General features: G+C 34.3%; 1 protein-coding gene across 1 annotated transcript in view; it reads left to right on the top strand.

The window, feature by feature from the left end:
* Positions 1 to 19,616, top strand: part of LOC103587056 (receptor tyrosine-protein kinase erbB-4-like) — a gene marked incomplete at its 3' end in the record, with an annotated part of 234,500 nt that overhangs the window by 179,324 nt on the left and 35,560 nt on the right. The window contains exon 4 of the mRNA XM_008568449.1: positions 9,791 to 9,856. Coding sequence (XP_008566671.1) covers positions 9,791 to 9,856 — 66 coding nt within the window. The remainder of the gene's footprint in view (positions 1 to 9,790; positions 9,857 to 19,616) is intronic.

The raw sequence follows: 19,616 nt of genomic DNA, 5'->3' as shown, positions 1-19,616 counted from the left end.
GAAACTAGTTAAGCATCACAGATATTGATAGCATTTTGTAAATGTGAGTACACTAATTATCCTGATTTGATCAACACATATTGTATACATGTATTGATTCTGTACCCCACAAATATACATAATCAATAAAAATTATAGTTTTTTAGAAAAAAAGAAAAAAATGAAATAATGGACAAGAACAAAAATTCTTGACTAGCAAAAATGCTATGTATAAAAAGAGCTGACATGTAATGGAACTGTCTCTGGCTCTACTTAAAGAATGGTTTCCATTTTCTTACCTATAAATAGGACAAATAATAGTACTTATATTATAATGTTATTGTGCAAATTAAATGAGATTATATGTGTAAAGCACTTAGTCCACTGTGTAGAATATAGAAGTGCTTAATAAACATTAGATGACGTGGCAAGGTTGATGATGTTGATGATATTGTCTAGACTGGACTATGGAGCATGACGTTAAACTTCCATGTCTAAGATAAACACAAAATATGTGTACAAAAACAAAGTGAGGGACGTTAACTAACCTGCTAAGGATTGACACAACAAATAACAGAATGTAAATTGAAATTCTGCTGTGTGTCATGCCAGACAAACTTTATATATGAATATGTATCTGTGGGCATTTACATGAAATACTGACTTAGAAACACAAATGTAAAAATTTACATTGATCCTATTGAATTTCATATTTTTAGTTTTGGCTTATCATTCCATCTACTGAATTCTTTTAAATTTAAGTGGTTATTCTACATAAGAGCATTCTTATCCCTTCCAGATCTGTGTCATTTGCAAATATGATAGGCATATTTCAAAGGTTTATTCTACTCAGTGATTAAAAGGTCAAATAAGATAGATGTGTACAGAGACCTTTGGCACACTACTAGAGCCAGCACATCAATCCAGGCCAGCCAGCTCATCAAACCCTTTATCAAATGTTTTGATACATATGCCAGTCATCTACAAATCCATACAACTATTTCAGATCCCATCAGTGTTTTCCAGAAAGATACAATGAAGAAATTGACATGGTCAAATTCTTTCTGACATTTAAATTGTCTTTCCATGAGCTATACATCTTTAGAAACAATATGACATGAAATTAGTGGAATTTTCTTAATGTGTATTTTCATTTAAAAATACGGACTGATTTCTTACATGTACCAGAACAAACATTTCATGGAGAAAAATAATTAATTGAACTGTCGTATATCTGTATGATGAAAGATATATCCCCCCCAAAATTAAAAATCACAGTTATTTAATGTTACTTGAAAATGTTTAGGATAAAATGTAATGTGAAAAGAGCAGGTCACAAAACTATATAAACTAATATATTATTTTAAAGCAATACACAATCTTTAAAAAAATGAAAAACAAAAACGAAAAGGTTATTAATGATTTTTATTTTCTTCTCATATACTCTGCATTTACAACATTTCCAATTTGAACATATATTTTTATTTTAAAGCAATACACAATCTTTAAAAAAATGAAAAACAAAAACGAAAAGGTTATTAATTATTTTTATTTTCTTCTCATATACTCTGCATTTACAACATTTCCAATTTGAACATATATTAGAAATAAAATCTAGCAAATCCATCTGGAATATTTAATATTTAATAGTAATGGAATAGGGACGTTAATAAGAGGTTGCATCTAAAAAAATCAAGTAAGCAGGTAAGCCATTTGGCCATAGGCTGTTAGAAAAAGAGATTCAGAAAGAGGAAACAGAAAAGCCCAAGTGGGGAGTGCACCATGTATATCCTAACAGCAGCAGATGAGAGTCAGAGGAGTGAGCCAAGGAAAATAGTAGGAGATTGGATTACAGAGGCATGGAGGGGTGGGCCTAATATTGTGGAGCCTTGATGACCTCAGTAAGAACTTTGAGTTTTATTTTGTGAGAGATGGAAAGTTAGGAGATTTGACATGGTTTAACTAAGATCACTCTGGCTAATATATGGAGAAGAAATTGTGAAGGGGCCAGAGTGGAAGCTTGGACACCAGTAAGGAGGTTAGTGCATGAATCCAAGCAAGAGATAACAGTGGCTTGTATTATGTATGGTGCAGGTGGTGAGAAATGATTGGATACTATACATGTTCTGAATTTAGAGACAACTGGATATGTTAATAAATTTGGTATGGGATGTGAAAGAAAAAGAAGAGCTGAGGATGACCAGAAATTTGGGGGCATGAGTTATCAAAAGGATTGAGCTGCCACTGACTGAGATAGGGAAGACTTTACAGGAATAATGTTTTGGTGGGGTGGGAAGACCAAGCATTCAATTTTGGATATGTTAATTTTCAAATGCCTGCTAATCATAAAGATGGAGATGTTTTGTAAGCAGTTGGAAGCATATGTTTGTCCACATGGTCTGGGCTAGAGATAGAAATGTTTTAGGGTGTCAGCCTATTAGGGTTATCAGAGAATTAAATGAGTTAATATATGAAAAATGCTTAAAATATCTCTGGAAGGACCACTGCCACATGTGGCTAAACAGGTTGTGCACTGCAGACCTCCAGGAGGTTATTATCTAGATAGAGTACACTCAAAAGGATGCCCCTGGATACCCTTGGCGATCCTGGAGGGTTCATAGTAAAGTGTTCATTATTGTTGCTGTTGTTGATTGCAAACAGCAGACAAATCTTAATATATTCTTTAAGTCTTTCAGTTTGTTTAGACCCCTTATTTATATGTTCAGAAATGCATTTGACATTGATTGGAACTAATTCTGTTCCATAGTAGCTGGAATTCCTGTATTCTACTCTGTGATAACAGCTATAATCAGTGATAATTAAACGCCTTCTAATTGTTGGATTTGGAACAAATGTTTGACAGCGTCATATATAAAAGCTTTTAGATCTCAGAAAATGATTTAATTTTTTTCTTACATTTTTGAGTCATTTTGTGTTATTTGTAGTATGACTTTTCCAAAAAGCACTTGGGCCCTTTAATATTAATCTCTTTGAGGTTTATTTCTACTGGTTATGGTAGCCTAAAGGATTTTAAAGTTGTGATGGGAACAATGCAGGATATACAGAATGGTAATATCATAGACAGCACTGTAGCAGGTCTTTCCACTGAATGAGAAATATGATTCCTTTAGTCTGTTTATGTTTATTTCATTTTTAGCATAATATGTATAAGATTACAGGTATCCATCATTTTTATGGCCACATGAGCCTATAGATATGTGATTATCAAAAATCTTAAGCTCTAAACACATTATTATCAATTTTTGTTTTGACTGAAATTTGTGTTGATCTGGATGTTATACTTGATCCTATGTGTAAAATCAAATCTACACTTAAGATGCTAATGGAATAACTGGTGGCCTCCATTTATGATCTAAGAGGTTTTGAAAAATAGCACTCCCATGGGTTCCCTGCCTTACCCTCACCAGCCTTCTATTTGCACCTGGGATTTTGGCTATTATAATTTCTCCTCTGGAGGGATCTGTGTTGCCAAAAGTCCTCAGTAAAAATGAGCATTTGGGAAGTAGGCTCAGTATCTTCAAACCTTTGTACAACTCTGTGTGCCAGATTAACTGGCCTATCCAATAGGTGTCTGTCTGAAATCCTGTCTGAGGTGGTGCTGGGGAAGATACTGTGTGCTCTGACAGTCAGATTAGCAGCAGGAAGTTAAGACCATGAGGGTGGGGTGGATAGCAGTGCTGCAGACTAAACTTGATATATTTCACACTGTTGTTCAGAGTTAATCTTGATCCATGAGTATATATGCTATACTAAACCCCGGGCTACAGACTGCTTGAGTAAATAACATGATGGTGATTGTGGAAAAATTAAGTATAACAAGGTTGACATTTCCTATTTCCTTCTCAGTACAATGGTTACTTAAAATATTTTGGACTATTCACTCCTGATTTAATTTACTGTGAGATAAAAAATTCCAACTGTATGTAATTTTTTAATTTTTAACTTTATCTGCCTAGCAAGTGAAAATACCTCCCATCTTTGTCTGACTATCAAAATGTATAAACGTTAAAGTTTCCATTCAATAATTAACTTTCAAATTAGGAGGCAAGATAGGACAAATGAATTGAGACTGGAAGAAAAAGTAAAGTCAATTTACATAACAAAAGTGTGTGGATGAATAAACACATGACAATGAGAACAGCCCCATGAGAACAAGGGAAGTATGAACATCTGATAAAGAGGAGCAATTCCACATTACAGTAATGTCATTAATTCCTACTGATATATCATTTACTGAAATCATATTGGAACTTTACTATCATACGAGCGCTTTATAATAATTTAAATTTAAAAAAAAAAACAAAAAACTATGTCAATTTTAGTCCTGCTGGGGAAAAAATGCAATGTGATGTAAGTATGTTCACAAATCAAGGAGTGAACACTGGGACAGGAGAGACTGCTCAATTTTTATACTCTTTAAGTCTGAAAGTTTGGTTACCAAGCATCTGATCAGATCTAACACTTTAAAATATTGTCTCAAAATATGGCCATGATGCTGACAGAGTTTGGAATTATATGCCAAGACATTATCTTTTATACAGTCTTTGTCTTCTTGGAACTGTTGGCATCAGAATCCTGGGATTCCTTTTTTGAAAATATGGATTCCTATACCTCACTTCAGACTCAAAAATGAGCATCTTGTGCAAGCTATTCAGTATCAACACTAACTTTTTGGACCTGAAACCATTTTCTACTCTGCAGGTCAAACCGTGTCATTTCAATGCTTGAAAACCTTGGCCAATTTCATAATAACTATAAAGGGTAAACTCTAAACTGTTTAGGAGACTTCCAAGAAACTTTGTAAGTTCATACTCCAGCTGTTATTACTTATGCAAATTGTGCTCAAAATACCCTAAAATACTCACTGTGGCCCCAAAGAGTTGTGTTTATCTATGCCTCTGTAACATGGCTTAGATTCATCATTCAGTCTGGAACTCTCCTACCTTCATCTTCTCTATTAGACAAAGTAGCCATTCAAGTACACTCTTCTGCAGAGCCTTTTTCAAATCCTTCCTCTCCACTTTTTGCATACCTATATTTTAGCAAATGTTATAGCTATAATACTTGTCTATTACTCTATTTCTTGGACCCTAAAAGCTCCTTGAAGGCAGGACACTGACTTATTCATCTTTTTATCTCCCTAACAATAATAGGGATGGTTTAGCATAAATTTTCAATAAATGTTTCACTTCCCTTTTTTGAACTATATGGTCATAAGAAAGATATTATTCTCTCACTTCTTTCCCTGGTTAAAGTAGTTTTAGGAGGTCAAGACTGCCGGTTCTTAAAAGGACTGAAAGAAGAATCCAGGGATGTAACTGCATTGCCTTTAGCTAACGCAGTTAGAGAATATAATGGCTTATGGTTGCCAGTGACTTTATATTTTGTAACTCTTTAACTGTCCAGGCATATTACTTGCAGAAAGTATTACAGAGTTAGATATTGAATCCCATCTCTGTCAGGTGGTCACATAAACAAGCAAAACTTCTAGCATGAACTTATGACTCAAAAATTTGAAAGCAGATCAGGGACCCTAGTTTCTAAGAAAGAATGCAGAAGCTGAATTTTTAGTAACATCTGTTGGACAAGCATAAAAGATGAGCTCGGTCATATTTGCTAACTTCTGCAACAAATAATGCATTGTCAAAGCAGAGGGGATTGCCTGTGAATTAAAGCAATGCTGAAATAATCAGCACTTATTTAAAAAAAATAAAATAGTTACTAAAGTAACAAACAATACTCGTTTGAAATTTTGTTTTGTTTCTCGTTTCATATCTTTGATTGTCAGTCAATGACAAAATATTAATTTAAATAACTGTGCTATCACAATGTTGTATGGAAATGTCAGATTCTCTGTTTTTAGGTGAAAAAAAAAGCCTATTTTCTCACATCGCTTTAAAAGAACTATTGCAATGAAAATTGAAAAGAATCATGTAATGGTTTGAGACATGGAAATGGGCAGATTTGGACAGCACTGGCAAAATTCCAAAACATTGCTCGTATTTACATATTCTGGTATCCGACTAATTCCCTTTTTTGCATTCCTCATTGAAAAAAAAACATACTCCTGGAAGAGTAGTTTATAAACTAATTCACACTAAAATACTAGTGACATGTAAGGTCTTTTTTTCCTAATGTAATCAGGATTCCTTAGGGTACTGCATACCTGAGAACAGAGGGCAGAAAGAAAGTCCCCAATAAGATATTAAGCTATAGTTAAAGCATTCTTGTTTCTTTTAGAAGGACACAAACAAGGGAAATTTTAGAGGTCATATTACCTTCTGTACCGAAATGCTCTGGGGTGATCTCATTTGCCACTTAGATAAATCTCTGAGTAAAGAAAGTAGCGCAACTCCCAGCCACTAGACTTTACATTGGGAATGATCTAGCTCAGCCTGGCTTGCCCAACTGTTTTTCCTGATCTAGGGTACTGTTAAAAATCTAGACTCATTGGCTTTTCCCCTGAAACCCATAGAGGGTGAACATTAGATATAGTGAAAACCTTTTTCCTTCAAAATAATACTGAGTTAATTCTAAACTCTATGAGGGTGGTAACCATGCCTGTTCAGCTCAATATTTTATCTCCAATATTTAGCATAGTACCTAATACACAGAATGAAGAAGATACTTACAAAATAATGATGGGTAAAATGGCTGGAAGGAAGGTTTCTACTTTCTAGGAAATGTGGGAAGTTTAGTTGTCATTTATCCTATGCTAGAAAAATAATTACTACGGAAACACTTTATCCACCCCTCATCTCTTTGATAGTTTCATGCAGAAGAAATGGTAGGAACAAAAAGCTAAAAACATATGTAAAACCATATTTAATCATAATATTCTATAAAAATACACCTCCAAATTATCCACAAGAATCAGACTAAGGTTGCAGGCCTGAAAGTGCAGTAAATACATTAATTCAGAAATATCTCCTAGTCAGAGATTTGGGCCAGATATTGTGACATTTACTTAATTGCAAAAACTCAGTGACAACAGTGTTAACACAAGTGACATATATTGCACCATTTTGAAGGTTAAAACTTATCTGTGCACCTGGGTAGATTCCAAGAGTCAACGATCTAGAGGTACAGCCAAATAAAGTTAGGTCAGGCTGAACCACCAATTATGGAAACACATTCGGTTCAAGATCCTGTAGTGCACTTGTGTTAACAGAACTGAGATATGTGGCCCAGCGGATCATCTCCTCTTGGTTTCCAAAGTGGGTGGAGGGTGTATGAGACAGTAAAAGTCAAGAAGAGAAGCAGTTGCTGGCATCTTCTTTTTATAGCAGTAATAGATAATTTTGTGTAAATACATATGAAAAATGAAAATTACCAACAAAATCTCATAACAGCAAGCAGACAGTCAAGGGTAAATTATTTAAACTGTGTGTTGGGGGGTGGGAGGAAGAGGGGACTATATCACTTGTTTTTCCATGATATCTTGTCAAGAACCATAAACAATATTTCTATTAGTATGCCTTTTATATTAAATCTGGGAGCAGGTCTCTGGGTGGTAAATTGAAACTTAAAAACTAAGAAGTTAAAAATGTTTAATACGGTAAGAGTGGAATATTAAGAGTATTAAGATGTCTAATGTTACTAATGTTACTTAGTTTCCTCCTTCCTTCCTTCTTTTCTCTGTTCCTCTTTCTGTCTCTCTCTGTTCCTGTCTCTCTCCATCTCTCTTTTCTCTCTTCCTTTCTTTCTTTCTCCAGCTAGATAGTATTCACATAAAGTAAGAAGTATCTTCTCACTTGTGTCCCACCTTTATCCCTCAGACATTCATAAGCAACAAAAATTATTGGTTATTTCAGTGTATTCTTCCAAAGAAAATTTATGCATACATATGAAATATGTATATATGTACCCATCTATTTGTAATTCATATATTAGCATGCTTTACATGTTGTACTTCAGCTTGATTTTTTTCAATCCATCCATATGTGTATGAATTATTTGTTGTATGAATACCTAGAAATAAAATTTGTAGGGTCCTGGACATATGTATATAAAGCTTGACAGAAATCACCAACATGGAGATCTCGTTCTCTACAGAGGTTGTAACAATTACTTCTGCCAGGAGCAATATATGTGAACGCTTATGTCCCTATTCCCTGGGCAAAGCAGTGCATTATCAAACTTCTGGGTCTTTGTCAAAGAGTTAGATGAAAAATTGTATCTCAGTGTAGATTTAAATTAACTTATTTAATAGAAACAATGTTTTCTGGCAGTAATGTTTTGACAAGAATTTTAAGCAGGATTCTAAAGTAAGATTAGGTTACTGAGTGAAATTCATTTACTACAGTATATAGAGATAGTGTTTTAAGAGCAAAATAGAAACCAAGTATCTCACAATGCTGGGATAACATGGATGTGGCTATTTGCATGAAGTTGAGATCTCTAAATAAAGGAGTCCTTTTCCTGTCAGCTAGAATGAGCTTCCATTATGTAGTTATAATGTGTTTGGATCTAAATAAACAGATGGCAAAGTGACAGGATATTATATGCTGGTGATGTCAACAGCAGTGCTTCATAAATAGAATTGCAGAATTGCTTTAAACAAACTCTGTTGTAGCAAAGATCCCAATACTTTTAGAATGACTGGAATTGAAGCTAAGTATTGGCAATATTACTGTTCATGTCCAGAAGGGTAGACTATCAGGAGGACTGAGGTTGAGACAGAGAAAGTGTGCCTGCTGAATCTGTATCTTAATTGTGCAACATTTAACATTATAGGCTCAATGAGACAGTTTCATTGGATGGGGGAAAAAACCTCCAAGTTATAAGGACTTCCAAATCCAAAGTTTAAAAGCTGTGGGTCAGTGAAAGGTGGAAACATTTGCTATAACATTATTTGATCATTTTTACAATGTAGTTAATGTTGTTAAACACTTTGGGAATATCTCATTAACAATTAAAATTTGAAAATTAATAGAGACTTAATAAGAAGCTTGTTATAGAAAAGCTTTAGTCTTTAATAGATTTCCATCTCTATTTTTCATTTTAAAAATGAGCCATGTGCCCACAGAAATTTAGAGTGAACCTATGAAATTCAGAAACAACCTTCAAAAAAAAAAAAAAATCATTTTACTTGATTTCTTCTAGCTAATGTTCTTTTGTTGAGTCCTGAGGGGAATTTCTCTATGGGACAACTGGGTTTGTTGAGGCAAATACCTATAGCAGATAAAGACACCACTACAGGAGGTAAAGGCTGATATTTGAAAATGCAGACGGTATCAAGAAAAATTGTAGAACTGCATATGAAATAATTGAAATTAAGCTTTCTTTAAAAAGTAGCTTTTTTGAATGTTTGATTTACCTTTACTCTGATGGTTTGTCATGTGTTTATAAGAATATGTTCTCCTTTTCATAGAATTCAATTTTTTTAAACTATTGCTTTAATTTTTAATATCTGTTGGTATCAGTAAGCTGTGAACTCTGGAAATTATATCATGGAGAATAGATCAACAGGATAACAAAGTTCAGTAGTCAAAGTGAAACTTACGTAATATTTTTATTTTTGGCTTTCTGAGAAAATTCACAAATTCATTTTTTTCTTATATGACGATGAAAGGATTTTGAATACTAGAAGATTGTACTTCAGTTTCACATATATTGGACATTCAGGTTTTGCTACTTATTTGGGCATTTTGTGGGCTATATTTCAACTCTAGTGTGGCATAAAAATCCTCATAAAGGAGCAAGAGTATTTCCTTTGAGGAGTTACTACTAATCGAGGAGTGAAAGGTTATAATGTGTGTCTTCTTTTTCCCCTTTTCCTGTTCTCCAGGTGGACGTTGCCATAAGTCCTGTACTGGCAGATGCTGGGGACCCACCGAAAATCATTGCCAGACTTGTAAGTGTTCAACAGTAAGAAAGCACAGGTTTGGGATGATCAAGAAATTTTAGTAATTGATGTTTTCCGTACTTATGGTCATCCAACACATGAAAATGAGCTTTTGCCTCTTTGTGGTAGATTTGCTTCTATCCAAGTAAACTGCCTAACTTTATTGCTTTCAAATGAGACATAATATATAATTGCTTATAATATTTCATTGTGGTTTCTAGGTTAATGATCTTACCAGCACAGCTGTGGTGATATTAGCTATGACTTCAGAGTCTGTATATCAGTAGAAGTAGAAAATCCAAGTATATGCAAAATCATCATAACTCAATTTTAGGTAACTGGATGTCTCAGTATTTTCCCCAAGTAATTATATCACCATTTATTCATTAAAAAAACGAAAGAAAATAAAGGATACTGTGTGTTTACTATATTTTAGGCACTGCTCTAGGCACAAGGATACAAACCATGTGAATTATGTGTATAGATCCGTTATTGTTGACAATGAATCTTAACCTTAGAGTATATTGTCCCTTGGATTAGTCATTAAGTATGAAGCTATAATCACTGCTAAGACATTAGGAAAAACAAATGATGCTGAATATAAAGACAAATATCTGACTTGTTAGCATTCTTAAAGTCATATAATACTCAAACCAGAACTGAACTATCACTAATCTTAAGGATAAAGGATTGCTTTAAAAATGAAAAACATAATGCCCTATACAAATAGCAATCACTTTTTCTTCTTGCTGCAATAACAACAGCTGAAATAACATACAGAAAACAGCGTGGTGACTATTTTAAATGTATTCGTTTATTAGCATAGAAGACATTATCAAAATTTTGAGCACAGAAATATTAGACATTGTGGAAGTTTGCTAGAATGTAGGATGAAAGTTCAGAGATTTCTAATTTGTCTCAGCTCATGATATTTGCTTGATTCTATTTCAATCAAGAAATACAAAAAGAATTATTTTATTGTGAGCCATCAAAAGAAAAAAGTATAGGAAAGATATACTTTTCATAGTAAATGATTTCTTAAGTTTATTTTTTAAATTTATGGGCATTCTCATATTTAAAATTCATAAAATATAAAGGAGCATAAAGTAAGAAGTATCTTCTCACCTGTGTCCCACCTTTATCCCTCAGACATTCATAAGCAACAAACATTATTTGTTATTTCAGTGTATTCTTCCAAAGAAAATTTATGCATACATATGAAATATGTATATATGTACCCATCTATTTGTAATTCATATATTAGCATGCTTTACATGTTGTACTTCAGCTTGATTTTTTTCAATCCATCCATATGTGTATGAATTATTTGTTGTATGAATACCTAGAAGTAAAATTTGTAGGGTCCTGGGCATATGTATATAAAGCTTGACAGAAATCACCAACATGGAGATCTCGTTCTCTACAGAGGTTGTAACAATTACTTCTGCCAGGAGCAATATATGTGAACGCTTATGTCCCTATTCCCTGGGCAAAGCAGTGCATTATCAAACTTCTGGGTCTTTGTCAAAGAGTTAGATGAAAAATTGTATCTCAGTGTAGATTTAAATTAACTTATTTAATAGAAACAATGTTTTCTGGCAGTAATGTTTTGACAAGAATTTTAAGCAGGATTCTAAAGTAAGATTAGGTTACTGAGTGAAATTCATTTACTACAGTATATAGAGATAGTGTTTTAAGAGCAAAATAGAAACCAAGTATCTCACAATGCTGGGATAACATGGATGTGGCTATTTGCATGAAGTTGAGATCTCTAAATAAAGAATTGTTGCAACACCTGTGATGAAGTTGCAAGTAGCCATGGAAATTAAGTGCGTAGAGATCCACTGCTTATTTCATGGCAAAAAACTTCTGAGTTGTCAAATTTAAAAATGAGTTTTTACTCACTCACTTACCTCCTTACTTTATTACACAGAAGGGGTCAAAGAGGCTTCCCAGTGGGTTTTTTGTCATGGCTGGGCTGCTTTGGCAAGGGTGGTCCGACCACCCCTTGTCTCCTGGCATAGGAGGGAAGTCTCAAGACTACTGAGCTCACATAGGGTTGTGGAGAGACTCATGTTAGAGCTCACCTTAGGGGGATGAATGAGCTCAGATTTGGGAAATGCCGGAATGGGTCTCATTCTTCTGTTGGGTAGGGGGATTTAAGTGCTACATTCAAAACCAGAATGATTTCCTCCTACCACCTTTCAAAGTTCTCCTTTGGTTGCACTATTTCCAGGGTTTGCAGCTGAACCTAGCAGACAGGTAGAAATAGATCTATGTCATCTTTTCCAAACCAGAAGCCCTATATAGTACTTTCAATAATACTATTAATAAATAAAATCAGATAAAATTATTTTAATTGTTGACATCATCTTTGTCTAATTTTATGTGCATTATTGTAGAACACAAATTACAGTAGTATAGTTGGATTATATATACATAAATATGCATAGATAGTGAGTACTTATTCCCTGATTGGGACGTATGAGCAAAAGCATGGAAATCACTGCATTAAGATAGAATGGGAAAACAACATATATGGATTTCTCTCAACTTTGACTGAAAATTAAATTTTCCATCAATTCATACTGTGCTCAAAATTCTTAAACTTTTATTATTGGTCATTATACTGGCCAAAATTTTAAAAAGTCGTAATTTCCACCAACGTCTCTTATAGTAGACAGCTTTCAGGGTAATTGCCAAGCAGACATATGGCTTTCTCTGAGAACCATCCTCTTCTAGAATGTTCTTGTAGCAATGTTTGTTTTATGCTACACTTTATTCTTGGTCACAAGGCAATGTTTCTCAACCACAGGTGATTTTGTCTCCCAGGAGACATTTGATAATGTCTGAACATTTTTGCTTGTCACAACACAGAGGTGGGGAGAGGGAATCCATGGGCACTAGTAAGGTAGAGACCAGAAAAGTTGCTAAACATCCTACAGTGCACAGGAGATCCCCTCCTATCTCCACCTAAACAAAGCAGAATTATTCAGTAGGAATTTTTTTTTTTTTTTTTTTTGTCCTTTTTGAGACCTGCCGCACCGTGCTGAGCCAGTGAGCGTTGTGAGCACACTGGTCATCCCTATATAGGATCCGAACCCGTGGCGGGAGTGCTGCTGCGCTCTCAGCGCCGCACTCTCCCAAGTGCGCCACGGGCTCGGCCCAGGAAATATTAATAGTACTGAGAGTTGAGAAATTTTGTAATAAGAGTGGATAATTGACCCAGACTGGGCCAATCAGATTCTCTCTCAGGAGAATTTATATTTGGGATTCAGAGATGCTGGTTACACTACTTTAGAAACTTGAACCTGAAGAGATATTAAACCTAATGAGGTTTCCGTTTTTGTACTATGTATGTTAACGAGAAGCAGAAACAACCAGTTTTCAAAGACAGGAAAGTTAAACAGCCATGCAGAAAGTTAGGGAGAGAAAGAGTAACAGCTTTTGACATTTTTTAACTCCTGGTTTTCTGGCCTTCATCTGATCCAGCTGCACTTCTGTCCTCAGGTGATTTAAGAAACATCATGCTCTTCTAGAACATTTGAATAGAGTTTTATGACTTGCCACCTAATGGGAGCAGGAGAGAGTCTTGATTAAGAAAATTGTCAGGCTCTAATTCATGTGAAATCATTTAATTCATCTAATTTTTCAGCATAGAAATTAAGCTTACTATACCTAAAATTGGCTTAATGGTCACTGTGCTTACTCCACAGAATATATCAAATTTAAATTCAACACTTGTATTTAATATATACAAGTACAATTTTTAAGACTGTATACGTTAGCATGCAGTGTTATAGTTTATAAAATACTTTCATTTAAAAATTATTTTCCACAGTGTTCCTGTGAATTAAAGGGGGCAATTATCAGAATCTCATGTTACAATTAGGGAAATATAAGCTGAGGAAGTTATGAAAAGGGTTGTTCAATTTACACAGCTAATATCTGGGATTTCAACCTAAATCTTCCTGTATACCATATTGTATAGCAGTTTATAAGTAAAGAACATTGGATTTGAAATCAGCCAGATAATGCAAATCCCACTTGTTTCCACTTTGTATTGCAGGAAAGTGACTTCATCTTTCTAAATCTCAGTTACTACATCTATAAAATGGAGATATTACGCTTACCTCAGAGGGTTGCTTTATTTTGGAATGAAATTCAATACAATAATGCAGTTGAAATATTTAAATATTTTTGGCATATGCCGAGGACCCAATAAATAATAGCTGATATAACAAACTAAAGGAGATACTGTTAGAAAACTTATTCCATTTTAAATCTGACTGAATGGATGTGGAAGAGAAATTCCTGTTGGCCAGTTCCACCTTGTGAAATCTACTGACACCCAGTGGCTGGGGAGAGAAAAAGCGGAAGCCTTGGAGTGAGGCGGAGGCTGCTTGCCCTTGACTTTTGCTCCTGTATTCTTTCTCCTTGTCTGAGCTACTTGAAAAGTAAATTACTTATCCATATTTAAAGAGCCCAGCATCCTGAGGCAAAATGTATTTTGGAATTACTCAGACATACTTATTGTAAGACCTGAATTTTAGAATTATAGTCATATTTTTTGAGAATTAGACCTCATGAGAGATTTCATAACAATATAAGACTTCCAGAGATTCTATAGAATTGTAACATACATGATCAAATTTTTTAATGTAAAATTTTCTAGACTTCCTTTAGATTTCCAATGGCTCTTCTGTTAATTAAAATATACTACTTACTTAAACCCGCTTGAGATGTACCTGTATCTGAACCCTGACTCACCTTTTAAAAATCAGAAAACAAACTGTGCAAGTTTTCAACAATATTCTGCTTTTGTTAATTGGCCACTAAAAGTACATCTTAGGGTATGAAAGAATAGTCTTACATTATTTACAAATGATTTCTTTCCTTATGATTGAAATAAATTCACTTTAGCCTTCTTTGGAGGTATCCAACTTCATGATTTGCCAAATATTTCCTTATATTTTATGGGTAATAATTCTTTGAGACTTTCCATATATTGGAGAAGAAAGGAAAAAGTAGTTAAAAGCGCCACACCTCAAGTGAGGAAACTGAAGTTAAGAACTGTGTTAGTCCATTTCTGTTGCTTGTAACAAAATACCTGGAACTTGGTAATTTGTAAGGAAAACAAAATTTATCATTACAGTTTCTGAGGCTGGGAAGTTCAGAGTCCAGGGAACAGAGCTGGTGAAGGTCTTGGTGGTGGTGACGGTGATGGTAGGGTATCACATTGTGAAAATGGCAGAGCAGAGGGAAACTAACCTCCTCATTCACTCTCCTTTTAAAGCCCTCCAAACCTTACCCATGACCACAATGTTTATTCTATTTACTATGGCATGGTCCTACAATCTAATTACCTTTTCAACACCCCACCTTTGAATAATCATAATAGGATTCTCCACCCTCCTAACCCTAACACAGTGGGGGTCAGATTTTGGCAGGACATTCAGTCCAAAGCAAGAACAAATTTCACTCATCACACTTTATCAATGCTGACATCTTCCCACAGGTGTCTCCTTCTTGCAAATGTGCTGGAAGTTATCCTGTGTGTCACTAAATGGTGAGAAATCACAGTAAAGATAAGTGTTCCAGGCTCTGGGAGAACAAGTTCATGATAATGAATGACTTGTTAGAGTGAAATAAAGCAGAGTAATGGTCGGATTGGAAACATCTCTGGATAGAGATTTGGGGAAACAAAGATTCTGGTCACAACAATGGTGAGCTCAAGGGGCGGTCTGCAGGAGGCAGAAGTTTTAAACAGAGGAAATGAGAAAAAGTTTTGTTTTGGTTTAATAGACTTAGCGAAATGGAAGGAGAGAATGAATAAATTGACAGCTTACTATGGATAACAGCTCACTGTGCAAATCTTTCAGACAGAAATTTTAGTAAAATCTGGTAAATTTTCAGTAAAATTTAATAACATTTGCAACTTATTTTGTGTACTGGTTTGGGTGCCACAGTTAGTTTGATTGCATGTTGAATAATTTAAATGTAACATTGTTCCTTTATAGAATTTAATCATGTTCAGACTATAAACGTTGGAAACAGTAGCTAATTTTTTTTTTTTCCTTTTGGTCTTTTTTACTGACCGGTAACGGGATCGCAACCCTTGGTGTTGCGCCTGCACTGGGGACCGGCAACGGGATCGCAACCCTCGGTGTTGTGCCCGCACTGCGCTCAGCCAGTGAGCGGGAACCGGTCTCCACATGGGATCTGAACCCTCGGCGGGAGTGCCGCCGCACTCCCAAGCGGCGCACTCTCCAGTGCGCCACTGGGCCGGCTCTACAGTAGCTAATTTTAAAAATGTTTTCTAAACAATAAAATATTTTTCTAAACAAATTCTTTAAAAAAAAATCTTAGACAACCTAAGGAATTGTATAGATATTACTGTAAGTAAATTGTATTGGTAGAATCTAATCAAGTATTCTACCCTTACTGTTTTACTCATGTCTGATTTTTTAAAACAACTTGAATTTATTCTTCTTAAATCCTTTTTAATGCTATAGCATCATAACCCTATAAACCTAACAAGAATATTTCTTACATAGTTTCAAAGGGTCAAAATAGAACTTACGATGGAACATTGAGAGCTGCATTACATGTGACTCAGCACTTGAAAGTACTTTTAAGTCATTAGCAGTGACTCAGACTTGAAAGTACTTTTAAGCTCAGTTAAATCGTGGCTGCATTGCTCCACAGCACAGCTTAAGTAAATTGATTCAGTGGATTAATGTAGTCATGTCAGGGGAGACAAACTTATCAGCTATGTGAAGTCTGAAGCTTATAGCAGAATTATTTAGCAAGCTTACTGGTAAGAATGACAACTCTCTCTATTCATAAGAACTGAGTCTTAAAGTCTGAGCTCTATAGGTTTAGGTGTGAGAGAATAAGCTTTAAGAAATAAATAATAATGATTAAAGGAACAAAGTTATCTCTGTGCCTGGAAGATATATGAAGCACACTTATCTCATTTAAAATAGATACTGCATGTCCTTTTTTTATCTTTAAGGACAATATCAGTCCAGCCCTCTGCACTCTCCTATTATCAGGAAGAGTGGTTATTTCATTTTACATATTCCTTTAATCCTCCAAGACCCAGTGTTTTTTTTTATTAGTCACTGCATTTGGGGGAGGGGGGAAGCATATATCAAAAAAATTACAGTTTGACTCTCCCAACCTTTGCACACATTTTTGTTAAAGTAGTTATGATTGTCTTCAATTGCTTATTATATAACTAAAATTTTTCAGGCTGAAATCCACTCAATACACTCTTCAGTGTTCTAAGTTGCTTTACAAGTGACAATTCTCACCTAAAAAATTAATTGAAAAATGTAAGTGCATTTGACAATAGTTTAAAAAAATTGTTTCCTAAACCAAAAGATTGCACTACAAAAATTCATGAAGAAATGTGTGTTTCAACCACTGGAGTGAACAGATAGACTTCTGTCCTTTTACATGTTCATTAAATTCATTAAAGCTAAGGCGTTATTTTAACCAAAGGAAAACTTCTGGTGGTACAATTCACCCCTTACTTCTTACTTACAGTATTCTACTTGGTCAGGTTATCTTAAATTTTTTTTTTAATTAAAAATAGAATGAAACTAATACAAGCAGTGTATTTGATCCATTGTAGATGACTGTGAATGGCAGCACTATTATACTGGCAAGATAAAACCTTGCTCCAAACAACACTTTGTGATATTTATTGTTTCTATACAGGCATTATAGAATATGCTAGGAATATATAGAAATTATTCAGCATTTTTCATCAGTAATTCATTATGCTGGGGCACAAAGAAAATTACTTTCAACAGTTGCAATATATTAAGTTTCAGTTTAATAATAGGGGGAAAAACCCAAAATCTTAGCCTAGCTTACACATTCTATTCAATCTTAGGCAAACTTCAGCAATATATATATATATATATAGTCTTTTATTTGTTCTGAAATACTTCTGGAACTGTTTTAAAGTGGAATTTTGAAATCTCAGGAAATAATTATATATTTTTTTCTTAAAAATTACAGCAAGAAAATGTAGCAGCTCAAAATTAAGTTGTCCTTTTTTTCCATGAAATTTCCAAAAGTTTCCTGTAGATTGTGAAACCAAAGTGACAAATTATGAAGATAATAAACTAATTATATTCACACACATATAATTTGTCTAAAGTGTAATTGTATTTACAGTCTTTGTGGGATAAAAGTTGTTTAAAAAGAAGGTGCCGATGTGGTAAATATCCAATTAGAGCAGAGAAAAGCAAGTGGGAAAAAGAGAAAGAGCTGAGCCAGCAGGCTCGATCAGTCAGGACAACAGCGAGTCTTTGTTAAAAGCCAACATCTTTAATTAAAACCCTTGTATTTCCCTAATAACTTTGCATGTCCGTAAGCCTTCTTATTGATTTCAATTATTTCCTATTGGCCTCTTTTTTTTGGATTTATAGTATTTGGAGGTGTTGTAAAAATAAAGGAAACATTACAATAGACTAGTTACTTACTTTTAACATTTCAAAAAGTGATCCAATAATTGACTTGCAAAAAATGAGAGAAAACTGACATAAGCTGATAATATTTGTTGTAATTTAATAACATCTCTCAAAGATTTAAAATAGCAGGATGGTTTCCATTTTAACTACAGGAAATATCACACACACACACACACAGAGGAGATCTATTTATATATATATATATATATATTTGAAATGCTCTATATATTACAGTTTAATGTGATACAGAAGATATTGCTTAATATCATGCTGAGGGCTCAAGGGGTATAAAGTAAATATATAAAAATGTTTCTGTTCTCTGGGCATGCTGTGGGTGGTGTAAAAGACAAAGATGAAGAATTTCTGATAAGGTCAAAAGGAATATTAAACCGGGGACATCAGGAGACTGGAGATGCATTTGTACCTTTCATTTAACTCTATTTAAAGAACGTCAGTTTTTTCAAGTTCCCTCATCTGCACAGTGAAAGGTTCGAAAAAGATAAGGTTCGAAAAAGATTATTTTCATGCATGCTACCTTGTATGGTTAGGATTTTTTTTTTATGTGTGTGTGTGCTCATGCACATTGAATATCTATATATATGAGTGCACAAGTATATGTATGGACACATAAATAGTTTTAGGTGATATAGATGTAGGATACAGGTACAGATCAGTTGGGGAAAATACAGACTATGGGGTTGAGTGGAGGTAGGTAATCTAAGCAGAGAGACCAGAGAGTGAATACTCCACATTTGAATGATTATTAAGAGAACATTGAAAAGAACAGTTAGAAATATCTGGAAGTGTTACCATTAATAGAATTTTGTTATTCTGGTACTGATGACAGTTTATTCTGAATTATTTGTATCTTTGCATCAAAAGAGCTGAATTTCATTAGAGTAACTATCTTTGACTATCAAAGAGAAAATTTCAAAATTATCTACATGACGTGCTTCTGATGAATAGGACAACCATATTCAGTCATTGCTACAGGAATGGAAAGAAGTGTGAGATTTCATTTTTGGAAAAGCAAACACTTACATAACATTTTCATGGTTGGAGAATTTGGCAAGTCTGGAGAACAATATCCTTAGAGTTCTGTTTTGCATTCATTTGTGAGGTATGTTTTCTATTTCAAATTAATCAGTTTGGTTAGAGGAAGAATTAAGTAAACAACATAGGCATGAAAGAAAATAAGGGATGACTGGGTACAGGTCAATTTCTCTTCTGTTGAGCCACATTTTTTTCATTATGTTAGAATAAATGTAAATTCCCTAAAC

Source organism: Galeopterus variegatus, unplaced genomic scaffold, assembly GCF_000696425.1.
Source record: "Galeopterus variegatus unplaced genomic scaffold, G_variegatus-3.0.2 Scaffold410, whole genome shotgun sequence".
Classification (NCBI taxonomy): Eukaryota; Metazoa; Chordata; class Mammalia; order Dermoptera; family Cynocephalidae; genus Galeopterus; species Galeopterus variegatus.
This window is presented reverse-complemented; position numbering and strand designations above follow the sequence as displayed.